This window comes from Paroedura picta, chromosome 2 (assembly GCF_049243985.1).
Source record: "Paroedura picta isolate Pp20150507F chromosome 2, Ppicta_v3.0, whole genome shotgun sequence".
Classification (NCBI taxonomy): Eukaryota; Metazoa; Chordata; class Lepidosauria; order Squamata; family Gekkonidae; genus Paroedura; species Paroedura picta.
Genome location: NC_135370.1, coordinates 120,196,094 through 120,215,131, shown reverse-complemented (window position 1 = coordinate 120,215,131; position 19,038 = coordinate 120,196,094). Strand labels below are relative to the sequence as shown.

The 19,038-nt window shown below is 43.6% G+C and overlaps 1 protein-coding gene across 1 annotated transcript in view; it reads right to left on the bottom strand.

Annotated features, from left to right (window-relative positions):
- Nucleotides 1–2,874: 2,874 nt before the first annotated feature.
- EXT2 (exostosin glycosyltransferase 2) overlaps nt 2,875–19,038 on the bottom strand; it is a 111,299-nt gene continuing 95,135 nt past the window's right edge. Inside the window, exons 11-14 of the mRNA XM_077322239.1 lie at nt 17,701–17,844; nt 16,543–16,671; nt 14,354–14,436; nt 2,875–4,901 (exon numbers count right to left, since the gene is read on the bottom strand). Of these exons, the coding sequence (XP_077178354.1) occupies nt 4,763–4,901; nt 14,354–14,436; nt 16,543–16,671; nt 17,701–17,844 (495 nt within the window). The 3' untranslated portion in view covers nt 2,875–4,762. The remainder of the gene's footprint in view (nt 4,902–14,353; nt 14,437–16,542; nt 16,672–17,700; nt 17,845–19,038) is intronic.

Here is a 19,038-nt window from a genome sequence, read left to right as displayed (position 1 = left end):
CTGAATCCGCCAGATTAGAAGTCCACACTTCTAACCACTGCAGCAAGCTGGACCAAAAGGAAGGAAATGCAGAGTTTGGCTCCACCATTTTGAGCTTTGCTTTCTCCCTCCCTGTAGTGGGTGGAGCATCCTCATGGCAGTCCAAACTGCAATTTCCCCTTTGAGCAAGATCAAAGGAACTTTAGTCAATTGAAAGGGAAATCCTCAGGAGGCTTTGGAATGAGCCTGTGATTGAGTGAATACTCCCATTTAATTTGGGGGCTTCCTGAATTCCATGTGGTGAAAAATCCTTGTGTGAAAGCAATACATCTCTGCACAGAAGAACAGATGAAAAGCGTGCCCTCCAGATCACTCAAATTAAATAGCCATGTTTATCACTCAGGTGGAAAGTGACTTTCCTTCCTTATATGCTGCATTGCACCATAGTTATGAAAAACATTTGCATTTCTGAAACTAAAGCAGCCTTCAAGGGCTTTGAATTAATAACAATAACAGTAACAATAGAACAAATAATAAAACAAGAATATATACAAGTGAAGATGAAACAGTATCACCATCAATACAATTAGCAACTGGTCTAATAAAATACAGCCAGAACTCCAATACAACAGATGCCCTCTGAAACAAAACTGTCTTCACGCAGAGCCTGAAACGCAATAATGCTGTGACAGAGCAGACTTTCTAGAGAGAGAGCTCATAAGTTCTACATACAAAACTAGGGTCTTAATAAGATCAGAATATTGTGCTACTTCAGACCAACACCCATTTGAATCAGGTTCTTAATGTTTTGAACAACTGATGTTAATCTTCAGAGTCCACTAGCAGCAGCAGCTGCCCAGCAGCACTTGTGTTTTGTACAATGCATGTCTGCCTACTAAAAACAACACCAACAAAGAAGTTTCTCAGAGAAACAGGGTTATGAAAGAGTTAAGCATTTCCTTGTTTCCCCAAGTAAACAGACAATCAAGGCAAATGAGGATAAAGTCAAGGACATTTGGAGAGGAATTATAGTAACCAAGTCCGGAAAATGAATCTGGCAAGCAGGGCCTCTCCCCCTTAAGTATCCTTTCTCAGAAATCCTGCTGGAATTTCTGCTGGGAATACCTATCACAGCTGTGCTGTGCTGTGTTTCCTCCAGTGGATTACGCCTCAGCCACCACCACTGCTGCTCCATTTCAACTAATTGTCTCAGATGTTGCCATTTGTTATCCCCTTAATGAGAAACAACTTTCCTTCACAGCCACCGCAGCAAGAACCTGGCAGGCACTAGAATCCTGAAGATCAGCAGATGCAGGACTGTAAAACAGTGGTTTGTTCTTAACTGAAATTACACAGAAGAAAGGGCAAGTGATTCCAAACAGCTTTGAACTTGAGGTAGTTCTGAGCAACCATCACCCCAATAAGAAGGCTGGGCATTTTGGCACTGTTGCTGAGGGCTCCAGACCATATTGCTTGCTAAAAAGGCAGCCATCAGACTCCAGTCTCAAGGACTGGATTCCACCCACAAAGTAAACAGCACTGATCTGAAAAGAGCTCCGAAGCTGCGGTGATGGATACCCCAAACGTGTGGAACAAAGTACCACTTGGGGAGAAATAAAATCCCTGCCAGGTGAATGCTTCCTCATATCAACATGCTGATGTGGTGAGATTCACAGAGCAAGTATCATCGTTTTAGTTTGTTTTTATTTCTTTATGTATTTGAAAGGTTGTCATTTGGAGGAGGGCAGGATGCTGTTTCTGTTGGCTGCAGAGGAGAGGACACGCAGTAATGGGTTTAAACTTCAAGTACAACGATATAGGCTAGATATCAGGAAAAAATTTTTCACAGTCAGAGTAGTTCAGCAGTGGGATAGGCTGCCTAAGGAGGTGGTGAGCTCCCCCTCACTGGCAATCTTCAAGCAAAGGTTGGATACACACTTTTCTTGGATGCTTTAGGATGCTTTGGGCTGATCCTGCGTTGAGCAGGGGGTTGGACTAGATGGCCTGTATGGCCCCTTCCAACTCTATGATTCTATGATCCTTTTTTCAGCATTTGGGGGGGGGGGGGGGTTCCAGTCTCTCTATTCCTTTTGTTTGTGCTCTGGCCGTTACTGAAATACATTTTTCTTCCCTGCTGTTCAGAAAACCCTGGAGACTAGCTGCAGTTTAGGGTAGCCAACCCTCTACTCTTGTGACTGTCCCATATTTGCCATAACCAAAGACTCACTTGCATGGTAGGGCACCTCACTGTCTCCTGTATCTTCCTCCTGAAAACACCCATATTCTTTCCCCTTTCTTTGCCATATTCTTGTCTGCTCAGCCACCCAACAACCTACCTTTTATCTTCTACCTATCATCAACTGTATTTTTAATTTCTTCAATAATACCCTGATGTTTCCCACAGGGGTGACCAAAACAGCTTATTGTCCTTGTCTCCTTTTAATCCTCAAAACTGTGTGAAGTAGGTTGGTTGAAAGTATGTGGCACTGCCAAAATCACCTAAGTGAGCTACACCATACAAGCTTTCATAGGCTGGCTACTGTTGAAGAGTCCTACAAGTTGGGTGGTATCAAGTTACCTGCTGGTTGCTGCCAGGCTTGGTCTAATGAGTCCTCCCTCAAAGTCCAGAACAGCCCTGGAAAAGGGCTCCAATCTCTGACTCACAGAAACCAAGTCTGGAATATTGTGTCTGCCTAGCAACAGTTATCAAGGGCATCCATTTCTTAAAGTTACAATGTATTTTTTTTAGATTTCAGATTTTGCTACAAAGCTCAGGAGTGTTTCAGGTTTGCAGAAAGAACTGCCTTGTAACTTTCACCTCCAATTATTGGACTTAGAAATGTGGCAACTTTGCTATTAGAACATATGTCGGAACCTGAAATGACTTGCAGGAAGCATTTTTATAAATGTTTTTATTTGTACATTTTAAGAAAAGCAATTGGCTTGGATCCTACCAGCGTTTTGTCTGGTAAAAGAGGGAAGAGTGCCTTTTGACCACCAAAAGGCTTGGGTTGGAGATCATGGGCTATGCCTAGACAGACACCACACTTCATAGAGAGGAGGGGAATTGGGCGAGGTTGAGTGGAAAAGCTGGTAGGATCCAGCTCCATGCATGTACATATGCACTGGGAAATGTGGTCTCCAGACAATGTCTATGTTACAGACCATTGCAATAGTAAAAAATAAAACAAACTTGGTATAAAACCAGCTGAAATGCTTTAGGACAATTACAGTTTGATTCCTGAGGCAGTGAGTGAACATCCTGTAGGCTCCTTTTCATAGCTGAAAGTTTTCTAAGAGAATACAGGTACATATTTTCAGACTGCTTCTCAAAACTCTCTTGTTTCCACAAGACGCATAGGGATACTTGTGCTTGTTACTGAGCTTATATAAGGGAGTGCAGCCAGTCATAACTCCTTTCTGTATCCACACCTGACATGTTTAGATGCACATTCCAAACCTTACAGACAAGCACCTATAGAGACGATGTCATGATGCTAGTGCAACAGATCCTGTTCGCCAGTCAGAATCCCAATTTTGTCTCCAGTGTTTGTGAACAAAGTAGGTGAACTTTCCATTGCTGTATATCTGGCAATTCTTCCTCAAATTCAGAAGCTAGCAGCTGCTGATTTATCCCCAGCACATGTGTGCTTTACACCTCTGTGGCAAAGTCCAATGCAAGTCAAGGCTCTGGATAACACTGTACTCAAAGAAATTCCATTTTGGAAGAAAATGGCTATGCCAAATGATAGACTGATGAATTAGGTTAATTTAAATGGCACCGTCCATAGTGACTTGTTCTATAAAAACCTGGTACACTGCATTTCATACTACTGACTTAGCACTAAATGGTGTAATCTACAGTATTAGAAACCATTTTACTTTGGGAAAACATGCCAGTTAATTAACCTTGACCACCTGGATAGAGGAGACTTAATAGATGGGAGAAGGTACTGTGAAGATCTGAAAGGAAGTGCAAGTTGAGCCAACAGTTAGGAAGAACCCAGGGGATAAGAATACCAGTCCACAAATACCTTCACTTGCTTTGGAGATGGCTACTAGTTCACACTGAACTGAAAACTGTTCTTGGTAAGAAAAGGAAACTAGCATATGTACGCAACCCAAAATGGAAACGTGTATTGTGCACATATTGATGTCCTCTATAAATACAATGGAAAATATGAGACTTGTACACTCACTAAGCAAGCATACCCAAATGAAGTAAGCCAAGTGTTGCCATTTGTTTCTCCTTCCATTGTAAAGCAGACTTAACTCATTCTCATGCCAGTTTTCTTTTCTGATGGACAAGAAGGCTGTGCCATGTCAGTGGAGGAGTCAAGGCTACTCATGCAGATTAAGGCCAGGCTGGGCCAAGCAACAAAGACAGAAGGCCGCTTTTCTAAGAGGTTAGCGATGAGCTCCATGGTAACAAGGGTTCAGTAGTTAAAATCTTTTCCATTACGTATGACCAAAGACTGTGTGTGTACATATCCATTGAAGTACAATCTCTCTGGAATAAATAAATATTTCCCTGGTGTTTAGTAGACCCATGGAGAGTGAAGAAAGAATACATTTTGATGTAGTACAGAAACAGCTGCTTTGCCCTGCTTTAAAAAAATTGTTGTCCCTTGTTGAAGAAGTCTGAATAAAGTTTAAGTGGGTTATTCATCTCCGTATCCTCCTTCCATTCTATGTCCTGGGATGTTTGTACGAGGCCATATTCTCTTCATTGCACTGTTCACTGTACTGGATTCCAGCACCCAATTTGCCTTGCTGCAAATTTTTACAAGCTTCCAATGTTTGGGAAACTTTTCAGTTTTTCAGGGAAGTCATCTTTGTACAAGACTGGATCTGCCCGGTGCTCCACCACTTTCAGGGGCATGGTCCCAAAGACAGAGGCAAACTTGTTAATGCACTCAGACCTAGAAAAGAAACAAATGCATCACTTAGTAATGGGACTGTCCTGCATTATGTGCAGGTTACCTAAGGGCTATCTATTCTCCATCTTACAATAATAGGACCTTTTCTCACATCCTTGAAAATCTTTTATCCACAAGAAATTGGGAGAAAAAATAAAGGACAAATGCCAGAGAGGCATTAAGTGTTAGTATATTCTAGCAAGCACAATAAAGAGCCCAGTGGCATCTTAAAGGGGTGCAAATTTACTATAGAAGAAATCTGCATGTCAGAGCCCTCTCTGTCAGATGTCGCAGAAGCAGCTTCACATGCTATCTGGAACTTGGAAACGATATGGAGTTATTTGACTGAAACATTAATCACAACAAAGGCAAAAGGGATGCTGTCATTTGCACACATGTACAGGGAGGTCAAAGCTTCTCTATTCCTTCCCGCCAGAATTCCAGGCATTCTTAAAGCAATGTAGACGTGCTGCAAACCAGGGTGGATTAACTGCCAACATATCTCTCAAAGTGCTGTTGTCAGGTCAAATTGTGTTCAGTACATGGCTTACAAAAATAAGCATGTATGAAACTAGGGGTGTACATTTGGTGCGATCCAAGCTGAAAAATATCTTACCAATATCTATCAGCTATTCTTTTCACTTGTATGTGTGTATTTTCAGGTATTGAGCATAGCCAATCTCAGATAATCCTGAAAAATGGGATTATCTGGGAGTACAGGATACCCACAGTTAAATGGCCTTTAAAGAGACTGTAGTAGTAATTTATTGTTATTATAGCCACAGGCCATAACAACCCAACATAGTAACCAACATTTAACAGTGTGCAACAACAGAAGAGTTAAAAAAAATTATGCAGAACAGGATGAAATTTAAAAAGTTTAAAACTAATATGGTAAGTCATAAATGCAAGAACAAAAAACAAATCCCATAAAATAATATTAAGTTAATTTAGCTAGAATGCTTTCATGGTTAGCAGATATTAATATTTCTATATTTATTGGTAAAAATATGAAAGTAGTCACTTTGAGAGTAACAGAGGAGATAGCATCAGTGAATAAAACATTAATACATTCCTCATCTGTGCTGGAAAAATGTATAAGAATTTAATTCAGCAACTCGTTTTGAATAGACCCATAGAAGGAGCAACATAGAACGTAGTCATCCACCTGATTAAGGCCACAAGGAGAAAGTACTTTTATTTGTTTGTTTGTTTGTTTATTTATTGTTTCGACTTATTGACCGCCACTCTTATAACTGGCTTGTGGCGGGTTACAGTTTGTCTGTCTTAAAAAACCCATTAAAATCTCCTTAAAACCATTCTGGACATTCACCCATATACAAAATAGACTTCCTAAAACATTAAAAAAAACATGATGGTCTAAACTCACTATCCCCCCAAAAATCTAGTACTGGAGTGGGAGTGGGAGGAGAGAGTGCAGATCACATAGTGGGTGCTTAAGCTCTTAACACTGGGGGGCCCATCAGATCTTTTGAAATCTGCCCTGTAAATGCTCAGATGGCATAATCTGAAAGTGTGCAGTAGTAAGTGCTTTTCCTAGGGTAGCATTAGAAAGCTAATGAGAGAAGAATTTGTTTTTCTTCATTGAAGGTTACCCTAGAAAAAATCTAGATAGCTGGGCCACACTGATATCACAAAGGGCATCTTTTTGAAAACCAGCTAGGAATTCTGCTTGAGTCCCAAAACTTCGCAGCCTCTGGAGAGGGCAAGGAGTATAGCTGCAGAACTGGAGATAGCAAATTGGACCATTGAGTCCCTTCTTTGCAGTACCAACAACAATATTTTATCAAACTGTCTTTGAAATACTGTAAAGTTTCTTGACCCCCTTCAAGGATCGCTGCCTTGTTGTGGCAAGGGGGCTTGCGTAGTTCAGTGAAGCTATGAGCTATGCCGTGCAGGGCCACCCAAGACGGACAGGTCATAGCTGAGAGCTCTGACAAAAGGTGATCCACTGGAGAAGGCAATGGCAAACCACTCCAGTATCTTTGCCATGAAAACTCTATGGACAGTTCCAATAGGCATAACGATATGACGCTGGAAGATGAGCCCCTCAGGTCGGAAGGTGTCCAATATGCTACTGGGGATGAGCAGACGGCTAGTACGAGTAGCGCCAGAATGAATGAAGCGGCTGGGCCAAAGCCGAAAGGACGCTCAGTTGTGGAAGTAACTGGTGGCGAAAAGACAGTCCAATGCTGTAAAGATTTTTATTCCATAGGAACCTGGAACGTCAGATCCATGAATCAAGGCAAGCTGGACGTGGTTAAACAAGAAATGAGAAGACTGAACATCGACATTTTAGGAATCAGTGAACTAAAATGGACAGGAATGGGTGAATTTAATTCAGATGACCATCAGGTATACTACTGTGGACAAGAATCTCGCAGAAGAAATGGAGTAGCATTCATAATCAATAAGAGAGTAGGAAAAGCAGTCTTGGGATACAATCCCCAAAATGACAGAATGATCTCAGTTCGAATCCAAGGCAAACCATTCAACATCACAGTGATCCAGGTCTACGCCCCAACCACTGCTGCTGAAGAGGATGAAGTTGATCAGTTCTATGAAGCCCTACAACACCTTCTAGAAGCAACGCCCAAAAATGATGTGCTTATCATCATGGGGGATTGGAATGCTAAAGTAGGAAGCCAAAAGATAACCGGGATAACAGGCAAGTTTGGCCTTGGAGTACAAAATGAAGCAGGGCACAGGATGGTAGAATTTTGTCAAGAGAATACAATGGTCATAGCAAACACTCTTTTCCAGCAACCCAAGAGACGACTCTACACATGGACATCACCAGACGGTCAACACAGAAATCAGATTGACTATGTGCTCTGCAGCCAAAGATGGAAAAGTTCTATCCAGTCAATAAAAACAAGACCAGGAGCTGATTGTGGTTCAGATCATGAGCTTCTTGTTGCAAAATTTAGGCTTAAATTGAAGAAAGTAGGGAAAAGCACTAGGCCACTCAGGTATGAACTAAATCATATCCCTGACGAATACACAGTGGAGGTGACAAATAGATTTAAGGAATTAGATCTGATAGACAGAGTGCCTGAAGAACTATGGACGGAGGTTCGCAACATTGTACAAGAGGTAGCAACTAAAACCATCCCAAAGAAAAAGAAATGCAAGAAATCAAAATGGCTGTCTGAGGAAGCTTTACAAATAGCTAAGGAGAGAAGGGAAGTGAAAGGCAAGGGAGAAAGAGAAAGATACACCCAATTGAATGCAGAATTCCAGAGAAAAGCTAGAAGAGATAAGAATGCCTTCTTAAATGAACAGTGCAAACAAATAGAAGAAAACAATAGAATGGGGAGGACCAGAGATCTTTTCAAGAAAATTGGAGATATGAAGAGAACGTTTCATGCAAAGATGGGTATGATAAGGGACCAAAATGGTAGGGACCTCACAGAAGCAGAAGAGATCAAACAAAGGTGGCAAAATTATACAGAAGAACTATACAAGAGCGAGCTTAACATCCCTGATGACCACAATGGGGTAGTTACTGACCTGGAGCCAGACATCCTGGAATGTGAAGTCAAATGGGCCTTAGGAAGTCTGAGCAACAATAAAGCTAGTGGTAGTGACAGCATTCCAGTTGAACTATTCAAAATCTTAAAGGACGATGCAGTAAAAGTGCTACACTCAATATGCCAGCAAATTTGGAAAACTCAACAATGGCCACAGGATTGGAAAAGGTCAGTTTACATTCCAATCCCAAAGAAGGGCAATGCCAAAGAATGTTCAAACTACCGCACCATCGCACTAATTTCTCATGCTAGCAAAGTTATGCTCAAAATCCTACAAGCTAGGCTCCAGCAATATGTGGACCGAGAACTTCCAGAAGTACAGGCAGGATTTCGAAGAGGCAGAGGAACTAGAGATCAAATTGCCAACATACGCTGGATCATGGAGAAAGCTAGGGAGTACCAGAAGAACGTCTACTTCTGCTTCATTGACTATGCTAAAGCCTTTGATTGTGTGGAGCACAACAAATTGTGGCAAGTTCTTAAAGAGATGGGAATACCAGAGCATCTTATTTGTCTCTTGAGAAATTTATATGCAGGTCAAGAAGCAACAGTGAGAACTGAACATGGAATCACTGACTGGTTCAAAATTGAGAAAGGAGTTCGGCAAGGCTGTATACTGTCGCCTTGCCTATTTAACTTGTATGCAGAGCACATCATGAGAAATGCGGGATTAGAGGAGTCACAAATTGGGATCAAGATTGCAGGGAGAAATATCAACAACCTCAGATATGCAGATGATACCACTCTAATGGCAGAAAGTGAAGAGGAACTAAAGAGCCTGTTGATGCGGGTGAAGGAGGAGAGTGCCAAAGTTGGCTTGAAACTCAACATCAAGAAAACAAAGATCATGGCATCCGGCCCTCTCAATTCCTGGCAAATAGAAGGGGAAGAAATGGAGATAGTGACAGATTTTATTTTCCTGGGCTCCAAGATCACTGCAGATGGGGACTGCAGCAAAGAAATTAAAAGACGCTTGCTCCTGGGGAGGAAAGCTATGGCAAATCTAGACAGCATCCTAAAAAGCAGAGACATCACCCTGCCAACAAAAGTGCGTTTAGTCAAGGCTATGGTCTTCCCAGTTGCAATGTATGGCTGCGAAAGTTGGACCACAAGGAAGGCCGAGCGTCAAAGAATTGAGGCTTTTGAACTCTGGTGCTGGAGAAGACTCTTGCGAGTCCCTTGGACTGCAAGGCGAACAAACCAGTCAGTCCTAGAGGAGATCAGCCCTGACTGCTCTTTAGAAGGCCAGATCCTGAAGATGAAACTCAAATATTTTGGCCACCTCATGAGAAGGAAGGACTCCCTGGAGAAGAGCCTAATGCTGGGAGAGATCGAGGGCAAAAGAAGAAGGGGACGACAGAAAATGAGGTGGATGGATGGAGTCACTGAAGCAGTAGGTGCAAACTTAAATGGACTCCGGGGAATGGTGGAGGACAGGAAGGCCTGGAGGATCATTGTCCATGGGGTCGCGATGGGTCGGACACGACTTCGCACATAACAACAAAGTTTCTTGTATTTCAGTAGTTTCAAGTAGAATCCTGTTGTAATAGAGGGTAGTCCAACTTTTGACGGGCGATTTTCCTTAAGGAGTTGTTCTGAATAATTTCAGGCTGTTAAAGTATTTTATTATTCAACCCTCATATTTTAGCTCCATACAAAAACTGTATAAGCTTGCCACTACGCCCTGCGGACCCGGCTCAAGATACCACCCCCTCCCCAGTTGGGTGGCGGGCATATTTTAGCCCGCCCGCGGAGACTCATGGATCCAATTGGATTCCGGAATGCTCTGTGGGACCCGATGCCTCCTGGCGACTCACTAGCGGCCCTGGTGACAGACTGGCAGTACTGCCTATCGGCTGCTATAGATGAGATCGCCCCTAAACGTCTTCTCTGCCCTCGACTCAAACGGGCTCCCGGGTATACCGGGGAGCTCCGGGAGAGAAAAAGGGAAATGAGACGACTGGAGCGAGTGTGGCGGAAGACTCGCGACGAAGCTATGAGAACATCTCATCGCACGCTGATGAGGGCGTATGAGATGGCGGTGAAAGCGGCAAAACGGGAATTTTTAGCCGCGGAAATCGCATCCGCAAGCTCTCGCCCGGCCCAACTATTTAGGACAGTTAGATCTCTTACCGCCCTTGAGGGGCGCCAAAATAGTAGAAAATTAGAACTAGGCTGTGAGGCTTTAATGAGCCATTTTGCGGACAAAGTCTCGTCACTCCGCCGCGCTCTTCCCGCCACAGTTAATACAGTAAACGAACTGGAGACCCGTTGGCTGCCTTTGGGGGTGACTTGATGGCTTCAGACGGCTCTCTTTACCCGAAGTGGACAAGTTGCTAGGTTCGGTTAGGGCGACCACTTGCCCCCTCGATCCCTGTCCGTCATGGCTCCTCAAGGGAGGTGGCCAGAGGATAGGAGGCCAGCTCAGGGATATCATCAACCTCTCCCTGGATTCCGGGGAGTTCCCTGAGCAGCTGAAGGGGGCAGTGGTTTGCCCTCTCCTGAAAAGATCTACGCTGGACCTGCGGGACCCAGACAGCTACCGCTCGGGTATCGCATTTGGCGTTCTTGGGCAAGGTGGTTGAAAGGGCTGCGACAGACCAGCTCCTGGCATTCTTGGAAGAAACTTCGGCACTCGATCCATATCAGTCTGGCTTCCGACCTGGCCACGGGGTGGAGACAGTGTTGGTCGCCATGTTGGATGACCTCCGCCGCCAGCTGGATAGGGGCGGGGCGGCAGTGCTGGTTCTTCTGGACCTGTCGGGCGCTTTTGACACCGTGGACCACGAACTGCTGGTCCACCGCCTCGCCGAAACGGGGATACGGGGCACAGCTTTATGCTGGATATGCTCCTTTTTCCAGGACCGGACCCAGAGGGTAGCAGTGGGGGATGAGCTCTTGCGCTCCTACAGACTCCGCATGGAAGTCTGTAGGAGCGCGAGAGCTCATCCCCCACTGCTACCCTCTGGGTCCGGTCCTGGAAAAAGGAGCATATCCAGCATAAAGCTGTGCCCCGTATCCCACCAGCTGGGCCAGAGGGCGCATAAAGACGTCTTTATGCGCCCTCTGGCCCAGCTGGTGCGGAGTTTTGGGTTGGGTTGCCACCAGTACGCTGATGACACCCAGCTCTATCTCCTCATGAACGGCCGCCCGGACTCTCCCCCGGAACCATTTGCCAGATGTTTGGAAGCGGTGACAGAATGGTTCGAGCAGAGTCGCCTGAAACTCAACCCCTCCAAGACGGAGGTCCTGTGGCTAGGACGTAGGGGGCAGGAGCAGGAAGCGCGCTTACCCACCCTGGGAGGGACGCACCTCACCATCGCGTCCCAGGCCAGGAACTTGGGTATGATCATTGATGCCTACCTGACTTTGGAGGCACAGGTCAAAAGAGTAGCGGGCCAGGCATTTTTCCAGCTTCGCCAGGCCCGACTACTAGCGCCCTACCTGTCCCCCGAACACCTAGCCACAGTGATCCATGCAACGGTCACCTCCAGAATAGATTTCTGTAACTCGCTCTACGCGGGCCTTCCCTTGTCCTTGATCCGGAAACTTCAGCTAGTGCAAAATGCAGCTGCTAGGGTCGTCACCGGCACACCTTGGAAGGCCCACATCCAGCCAGTGCTGAGGCAGCTGCATTGATTGCCAATCGCTGCCCGGATCCGGTTCAAGGTTTTGGTTTTAACCTTCAAGGCTTTACGCGAGTTGGGACCCACATACCTGAGGGACCGCCTATCGCCCTATGCCCCCCGCAGAGCCTTACGTTCTGCGGGAGAAAATCTGCTGGCCGTTCCCAGCCCTAGGGAGGCACGCCTGGCCTCAACCCGCTGCACAGAGCCCCTTCTCCCGGCAAGCAGCTGCGGCTGCACTGCCTGTTGTCTGCCCGCCGCCACCTGCTGCCACCACCCACTGGAGTCACATGCCGGCGGCAGCGGCCACCAACCTGGCAACCACAAGGAAGGGGCCAGGTGACCCCAATTTAGGTTCCGACCACAAGGTTGAGAAACACCAACCCCTAGGTTGAGAACCTCCCCCTGCACCATTTGGTCCCAGTCTGTGATGGTACAGGATGCATCACCTTATAATCAAAACTACGCATGGTTTACAACTTGACAACTAGAGGTAAGAAAGGACAGCCATAACATTCAGAGTATGAAAGGAAGGCTGATAGCCCCAACACCTGAGAACCAAGAGGAAGCTCTCCAGATGCCCTGAGTGGATTCTGGGTATCTGGTCAAGATGACTATGGCATACGCCAAAGGTGACCATGATAGTCCACCTCCCTAAGATCAAACCTCCCCCTCCCACTAGTCAATGTGGACCAGGAGTCGACTTGTTTTGATAGATGGTATGAAACCTCCTCTCAAGATTAGAAGCCTTCATATCCCTGGAGTCAACCCATTCATTTTCAGAGGTGGCATGTTCTTCAAAAATACAAGATACTGTAGGTAATTCTGGTGGTGATGGGTGTCTAAAACATTTGTCATTTGAAAATACACATCCTCATTTACCATAAGAGGCACAGGCTTATCAACTACAGGGTGCCATATATCAGGAGGAGGTGCGTGTTTTAGAAGGCTACAATGCAAGACAAGGTAAATTTGCCTGTACATGTAAAGCCACTCAACCTCGTGTGACTAACCTGTTTGTGATTTCTATAACCTTAAATGGCTCCACATACTTGTAACCATTATTTTTCTTGGTTGCCCATTTTTTAGGTGCTGAGTGGATGTATTCATCAGGACTCCTGGGACCAACTCTAAGTCAGGAGCCTGTTTGTAATCAGTCTAACCTTTGTACATTTCATTTGCCCTGAAATAAAGTATTACCATATCACATGCAATTTGTCTTGTCACCTCTAGTAAAAGCCTTCTGTGTCATGATCATCCCACCTGTCTCCCATGCACATGTAAAGCATTCATTTCAAATAACTTTCCAAACTTTTCACCTTTTGAGAATACATGGGCTTGATAGCAAAAGCCCTATACAAATGCCTCCAAAGCAGGTCATAAGCACCCTAAAGTGTCTTTTGGAAGGAAGCATGATATGCTCTTTACATTCAAATGGACTCACAAGTGAAGCATGTACAGGAGACACCCCAAAGGCCATATAAAACAGTGCATTATATTTGAACAGCTATTGGTAATATTTTCAAATTAATGGAAAACTAAAACTTGTATCTACTATTCTTATTCAGAGGAAAGTATCAGTTCTGGAGGACTTAATTTCCAACGCATATGTTAAGACCGCAGCTCTCAGCAATGAAAAGATCATGTTCTTGGAGCTGGCAGCAACAGAAGGAAAGTGAAAAGCATATCTACTAACTTTCAGAAACCTCTAGACACTTGACGATCCTGTCTGCATAAATGTTTACTGTCACTCAAATATTTGTCCCAAACTTTGGTTATGACTAAAATGAATCAGCCATAATACCAGCTGATTCCTGAAGCTGCTGTTGTAATTACTGAAGGACAAATAATTCTCCTTTTATAAATATTTCATTCTTAGTAAACTTTCAGTTTAGTCATTTCAGTACATCATTGTTTAGTGTAACATATGTTTCCCCATTAAATATAGATATCCAAATTAATTGCCAAGCTTCTATTGATTTTAAATATAATACACATATAACAGATGTATGTATGACATATATAATGTATATACTAAATACTAAAAACACAGTATAAAAATACACACATAGAAGAACTGCTGAACCAGGGAACAGAAACCACATTTTCATAACCTTTATGAAATTTAAATCAAGAGAAATTATATTCTATTGTGCTAAAACTGTCATGATAGACAAGGACCGTGTAACAGTATTTTGTAAATAAAACATTCATCCTAACTTCAAAAGCAATAACAAAAATGGAAATAGTAATGAGGCAAAGGAGAGGTACTCACCTTTCCACCATATGGGTCTGGTCTAGGGACAATCCATCTATGGCTGTGCATTCTGGACACTTAAATTTCTTTCTGGGAGTCACCTGTACAAAGTCAGGATAACACTGTCAATTATACACACAGAAATCCCCTTTCTCAGAAAAGCAGTACAACACTCCTTGCACTTATCTGTAGTGTTAAGCCAAATCCTTGAAAAAGGTAGGAAGAAACATCTCTATCATTTGGTGCCATCTGGCCCAGCTGACTGCAAAGCTTACAGTGGTCCAATAAAAAAGGCTGAGGATAGGAGAAGTTTGCCTGCTATATGTGGTAAGTGGTGGCGTTGACAAGCTCCTTAATTCCTGTTTAATGACTGTTTTCTCACTGCCAAGGACTCTGTATAAACACTATTTGTTCTTGCAGCCATAAGAGCGGTGAAATACAGCTTCCTCATATTTCACAGTAACCTTAATCCAGCAGACACACTTTGCTCACTTGAGTTACTAGCTAACTGGCAAACTCCGTGAGGCTCTCTTGACTGCACTGAGGTGCCAAATTACTCTGCTAGTGCCCTTCCACAGTTTAGATACTCTCACAGCAAACACACATTCTTTATCTTCGGAAGACCTTTCTCTAAAGCACAGTCACCATCCTGGGTAAATGATGATGGACAGGCAGGAAAGCAGACCTTGCTAATTGAAGTGATGCCAGGAGGCCTCTAAATCTCCCTCTGAGTTGACATGCTTTGAAATGAACAGGCCAAGTGAACATCCAGATCAAAAAATGTGTTGAAAACATCTTAGTAAATTAATTCAAGGGTAAAGGTTCATTTAAAAACTGATCTTACAATTAACATTCCTATAAATCAGCTGTTGCCAGTTATTATAGGCATGGATAGTTTGGGCTGGGAATTTTTCACCTCCTGGTAATTTTGTTTAGTCCCCCTCCTACATACACATTCAGTTAACCTGTTTTCCTCATTTGTCTGGTCAAAATGATTGCCCTCAGAGAACAGCACAACCCTCACTCTCTGCACTACCCAAGCAGCATAGATATTTCAAGCCTTTGGTCCAAAGCAAAACAGAAGGGTATCATTTCAAGGAGAAAATGGAAAGAGGTGCCTGAATATGGGATACTGAAAGGACAACCCCCAAAGTGAAGCTCATTACAATAAGACTCAAGTGCTGTTGGTCAATGTAGCCAAACAGACTGAAAGTCAGCCTGTTTGTGATGACACTCACAGTTTGGGGGTGTTGTTGAAGTTACAGAGGCTACTCTATGGTGCACATCCTTTGCTCCCTCTCCCTTTTCCATTTTTTTGAAATATGGTGCTTGCTTGCATCTAATTTCCCTATTTGGTAGGAGTGAATTAGGTCCCCCCTTGAAAAATGAACCTTCGTTGGTGTCTTTCACCAATGGGTAAAGACTTTTTCATTGCATTTAATATACTCTCAGTAATAGCTATAGGCTTCCCCTCCATGATTTTGATTTTGTTTTTATGTGTTTCTATTGAATTAATTTAAATGTAGTTTTTAATTGTTCTAACATTTTATGTGGACTGCCTTGGGGCCCCTTATGTGGTGGAAAGGCGACATAAAAATGTTTTAAATAAATGTTACTGGGAACATAATGCAACATGGCAGTAACAGAGCAACACTGACTATTGATTTGTTTCTGAGCTCAGCTTAAAGTGCTGGTTACCCAAAATGGTCTGCGACCAGCGAGTTAGAATACTCGCTGATAGGACAACCCCCAATTTCTATATGTGAGCTTGCCTATTAATGAAGGTAGCTGATGAAGTCTCTGCTCTGTAGGCTCTTATCTTCTAAGAGAATGTGGATAACCATAAGAGAGGTATTTTCTGCTGTGGCTTTAAACTTTGAAATTCTCTCCCCTTATATTGGCCTGACACTATGTTTCCCTCCTCCCCTGATTGCTCCCTCCACCTAGTTTTCTTAGGGATTAAATGAAAACTGCTTCCTGTGTGATTCAATACTAGTTGTTATGCTGCTATTTAACTTTTTATGCCATTTTCTATATCACTGTTTTACTGCTAGTTTTAATTATTACAGTGAAATACCCTTTGCGTTAATAATATTAGAAGCTGATTCAGAAGTTGGTGTAAACTAGAATCTAATTTGATTAATATTTTTAGAAACAACACAACATTCAGATGCATATACAATTAGGACAATCAAAGGAAAGCTCACCTTAATGACGGCTTTCCCAGTAACATTAGCCACAAGAAAATTCATGGCAATGTCTTCACAATTCATGTGAGCGTCTACCCAGTTCTTGATGTCTCCAGGCATTTTGTATGTGTACAAGTAATTAAAATACTACAGGATGAAAAAAGTTAAAAACATGAGTTGCATATATATTTAGCATGGAGCCAAGCCTTTCAGATCACTGGAACTGACAGTTTAGAACTGGAACAGGTATGCTTCAGCGCAAACTTCTTCAGTGCAAATCCTTCTGAAATTAACAAATAAATGAAAACAAGCAATATGCGACTCTCAATCATTGCAGAATGAATTGCAAAGGTAAGATATTCATATTCCCTATTTATTCCATTTCTATACTGTTTGTCCCTTTCCGTAACTTAGAACTTATTTCTCATATGCATCATCTAAAAAAAGAAAGCTTTCTTTCCCACATCAAGACATGAGTTTGCTGAACGAGCCATACAAATAATAAAAGATGCAATCATAATCTCTCTCCCCCCCTTTCACACATTCCACAGCCGTAGTTTTGGCAAACTGTGTCTCAGGACTGAAACTTGCGAGACGGCCGAATCCAAGGGGCCATGGAAGTAGTTCCACATGCTCAAAACAGCCAAGGTATACTACCACAGCCAGAATACCACATATCAAAGTTATTTTGAAACTGAGGAGGATCTTGAAATGGAGTAGGGTTTGCTATTCAAAAGCAAAAAATGGCAATCTGTGTGCACACTTTACTATTTCGCGATATTATACCTCGAATACAAACACATACACCAAGTGGTATCATTGTTAGCCTTGAGGATATGCTCAGGATCTACATATTCCTTACAGATCAGCCAATATTTACCAAAATTTTGCTATGTTGCAACTAATAAATGCAAAGAGAAACGTGTGAGAAAGGTGCATCACAAAATGGTGTAGGGCAATTCATTCTGCCATTTCACCAGAGGAAAGTGGCTCTCTCAGGCTCACATCTACTTCTCCCAGTCACAGGAGAAAGCGAAAGGTCCCAGCCACCCTCTTAAGCCTCGACTGCCCACACTAGAACAAAAAAGGTCCCTCTGCCAGCTTCCTACAAACAGAAAGCCTCCACTTCAGATCCATGCTACGTGCTTCCCAGTCTTTCTTCATGATGTATTTTACCTTGTGGTAAAAAGCTGCTCCTGTGAGCACCATGGAGACTTCATTGGTCCACTCCGACTCATATTTCCATTTATTTGTCTCATGGTCCCACAAATGCAGGCGACCAGGGTACCCAACTAGTCTGTCAGGGAACTCTCTCCACACCTGCCAAGAACAATGGGGATGTTATGTTTGTATTCAATGGAAAGAGAGACATTTTCATGCTTCAATTTATTCAACTATAAATACAGTTACTAGTTGGCTGTGAGAAATATTTTGAGGGATGACCCCTGCTTGTCCAAGTATACAATAGGTGCAACTAAAAAAAATCCCTTGGCTTCCCTTCTTTCCCTCCCAGATTCAACTCCTTTACTCCCTACAGAGTCCTCAGGTAGCTAACATTCTTTTAAATTCTTGATCAGTGTAGGTACTCTGGCTTTCTCATCAAACTCCTCTGTCTGCTTTTCTGGGAACACTGAATGTGCCCTGCCATTCCAGAACCAGTAATTGTGAATTTCCTGCATTCTGCAATGGGTTGGACTAGATGACCCTGGAGGTCCCTTCCAACTCTATGATTCTATTATTCCCAGCTCTGATCTCCACAGTGAACACTGGGCCACCTTTCTGTCATCAGAGAAATAGGTTTCCTTCACCCACTGCTCCCTCACTACAGCATTTGGCTTCCCTGTGGCACGGCTGATTGTGGCTGTCTCTCCTCTACCTGCTCCCCAGTGGGTGGGAGGTGTCAGCAGGACTGGAGTGGCCTAGACTTCAAGGAGGGCAGCCCTTCCTCCCACAATGGCACCAAGTGTGGATGGGCCAAGACCAGAACATCCCAGCTGGGAAGCAGGGGCACTGGGGTCAGCCCCATACCAATGCTGCTGCTAAGCACAGCCAGGGAGGAGACATGGGGACCACATCGGCCTGGCATTCAAATCAGGCTGCTGGGGCTGGCCCTCCACCCACTGTCCTGAGTTATCTTTGGCGTCTCCTGCCCTGGCTGAAAGGAAGGAGAGGGAAGAGGAGGGGAACACCAGTGATTGACCCTGAGTGGAAGAGTATCCTCTCCCTGTTGGTTGCATAGCCTCCATTGAGGGACAATCGTGCAGAGTTTTGCCCTGGGCTTTGGAACTTTCAGTATGTCCTCAGAAGTACACATACTTATAGAAGATGTTACGATTATGTCCAACCTCAGAAAATCCAGATATGGTACAAATATACTTTTGGCATCGATTACTTGGTACAATCCTAATGTCCTAGTGCATGTGAAATGGGCTTTAGGCACCTAATTTCTGAGGAAAGATTTAAAACATTTTTTCAACCATTTTGATTTTATTTATCAACATATGGCAGAAACCA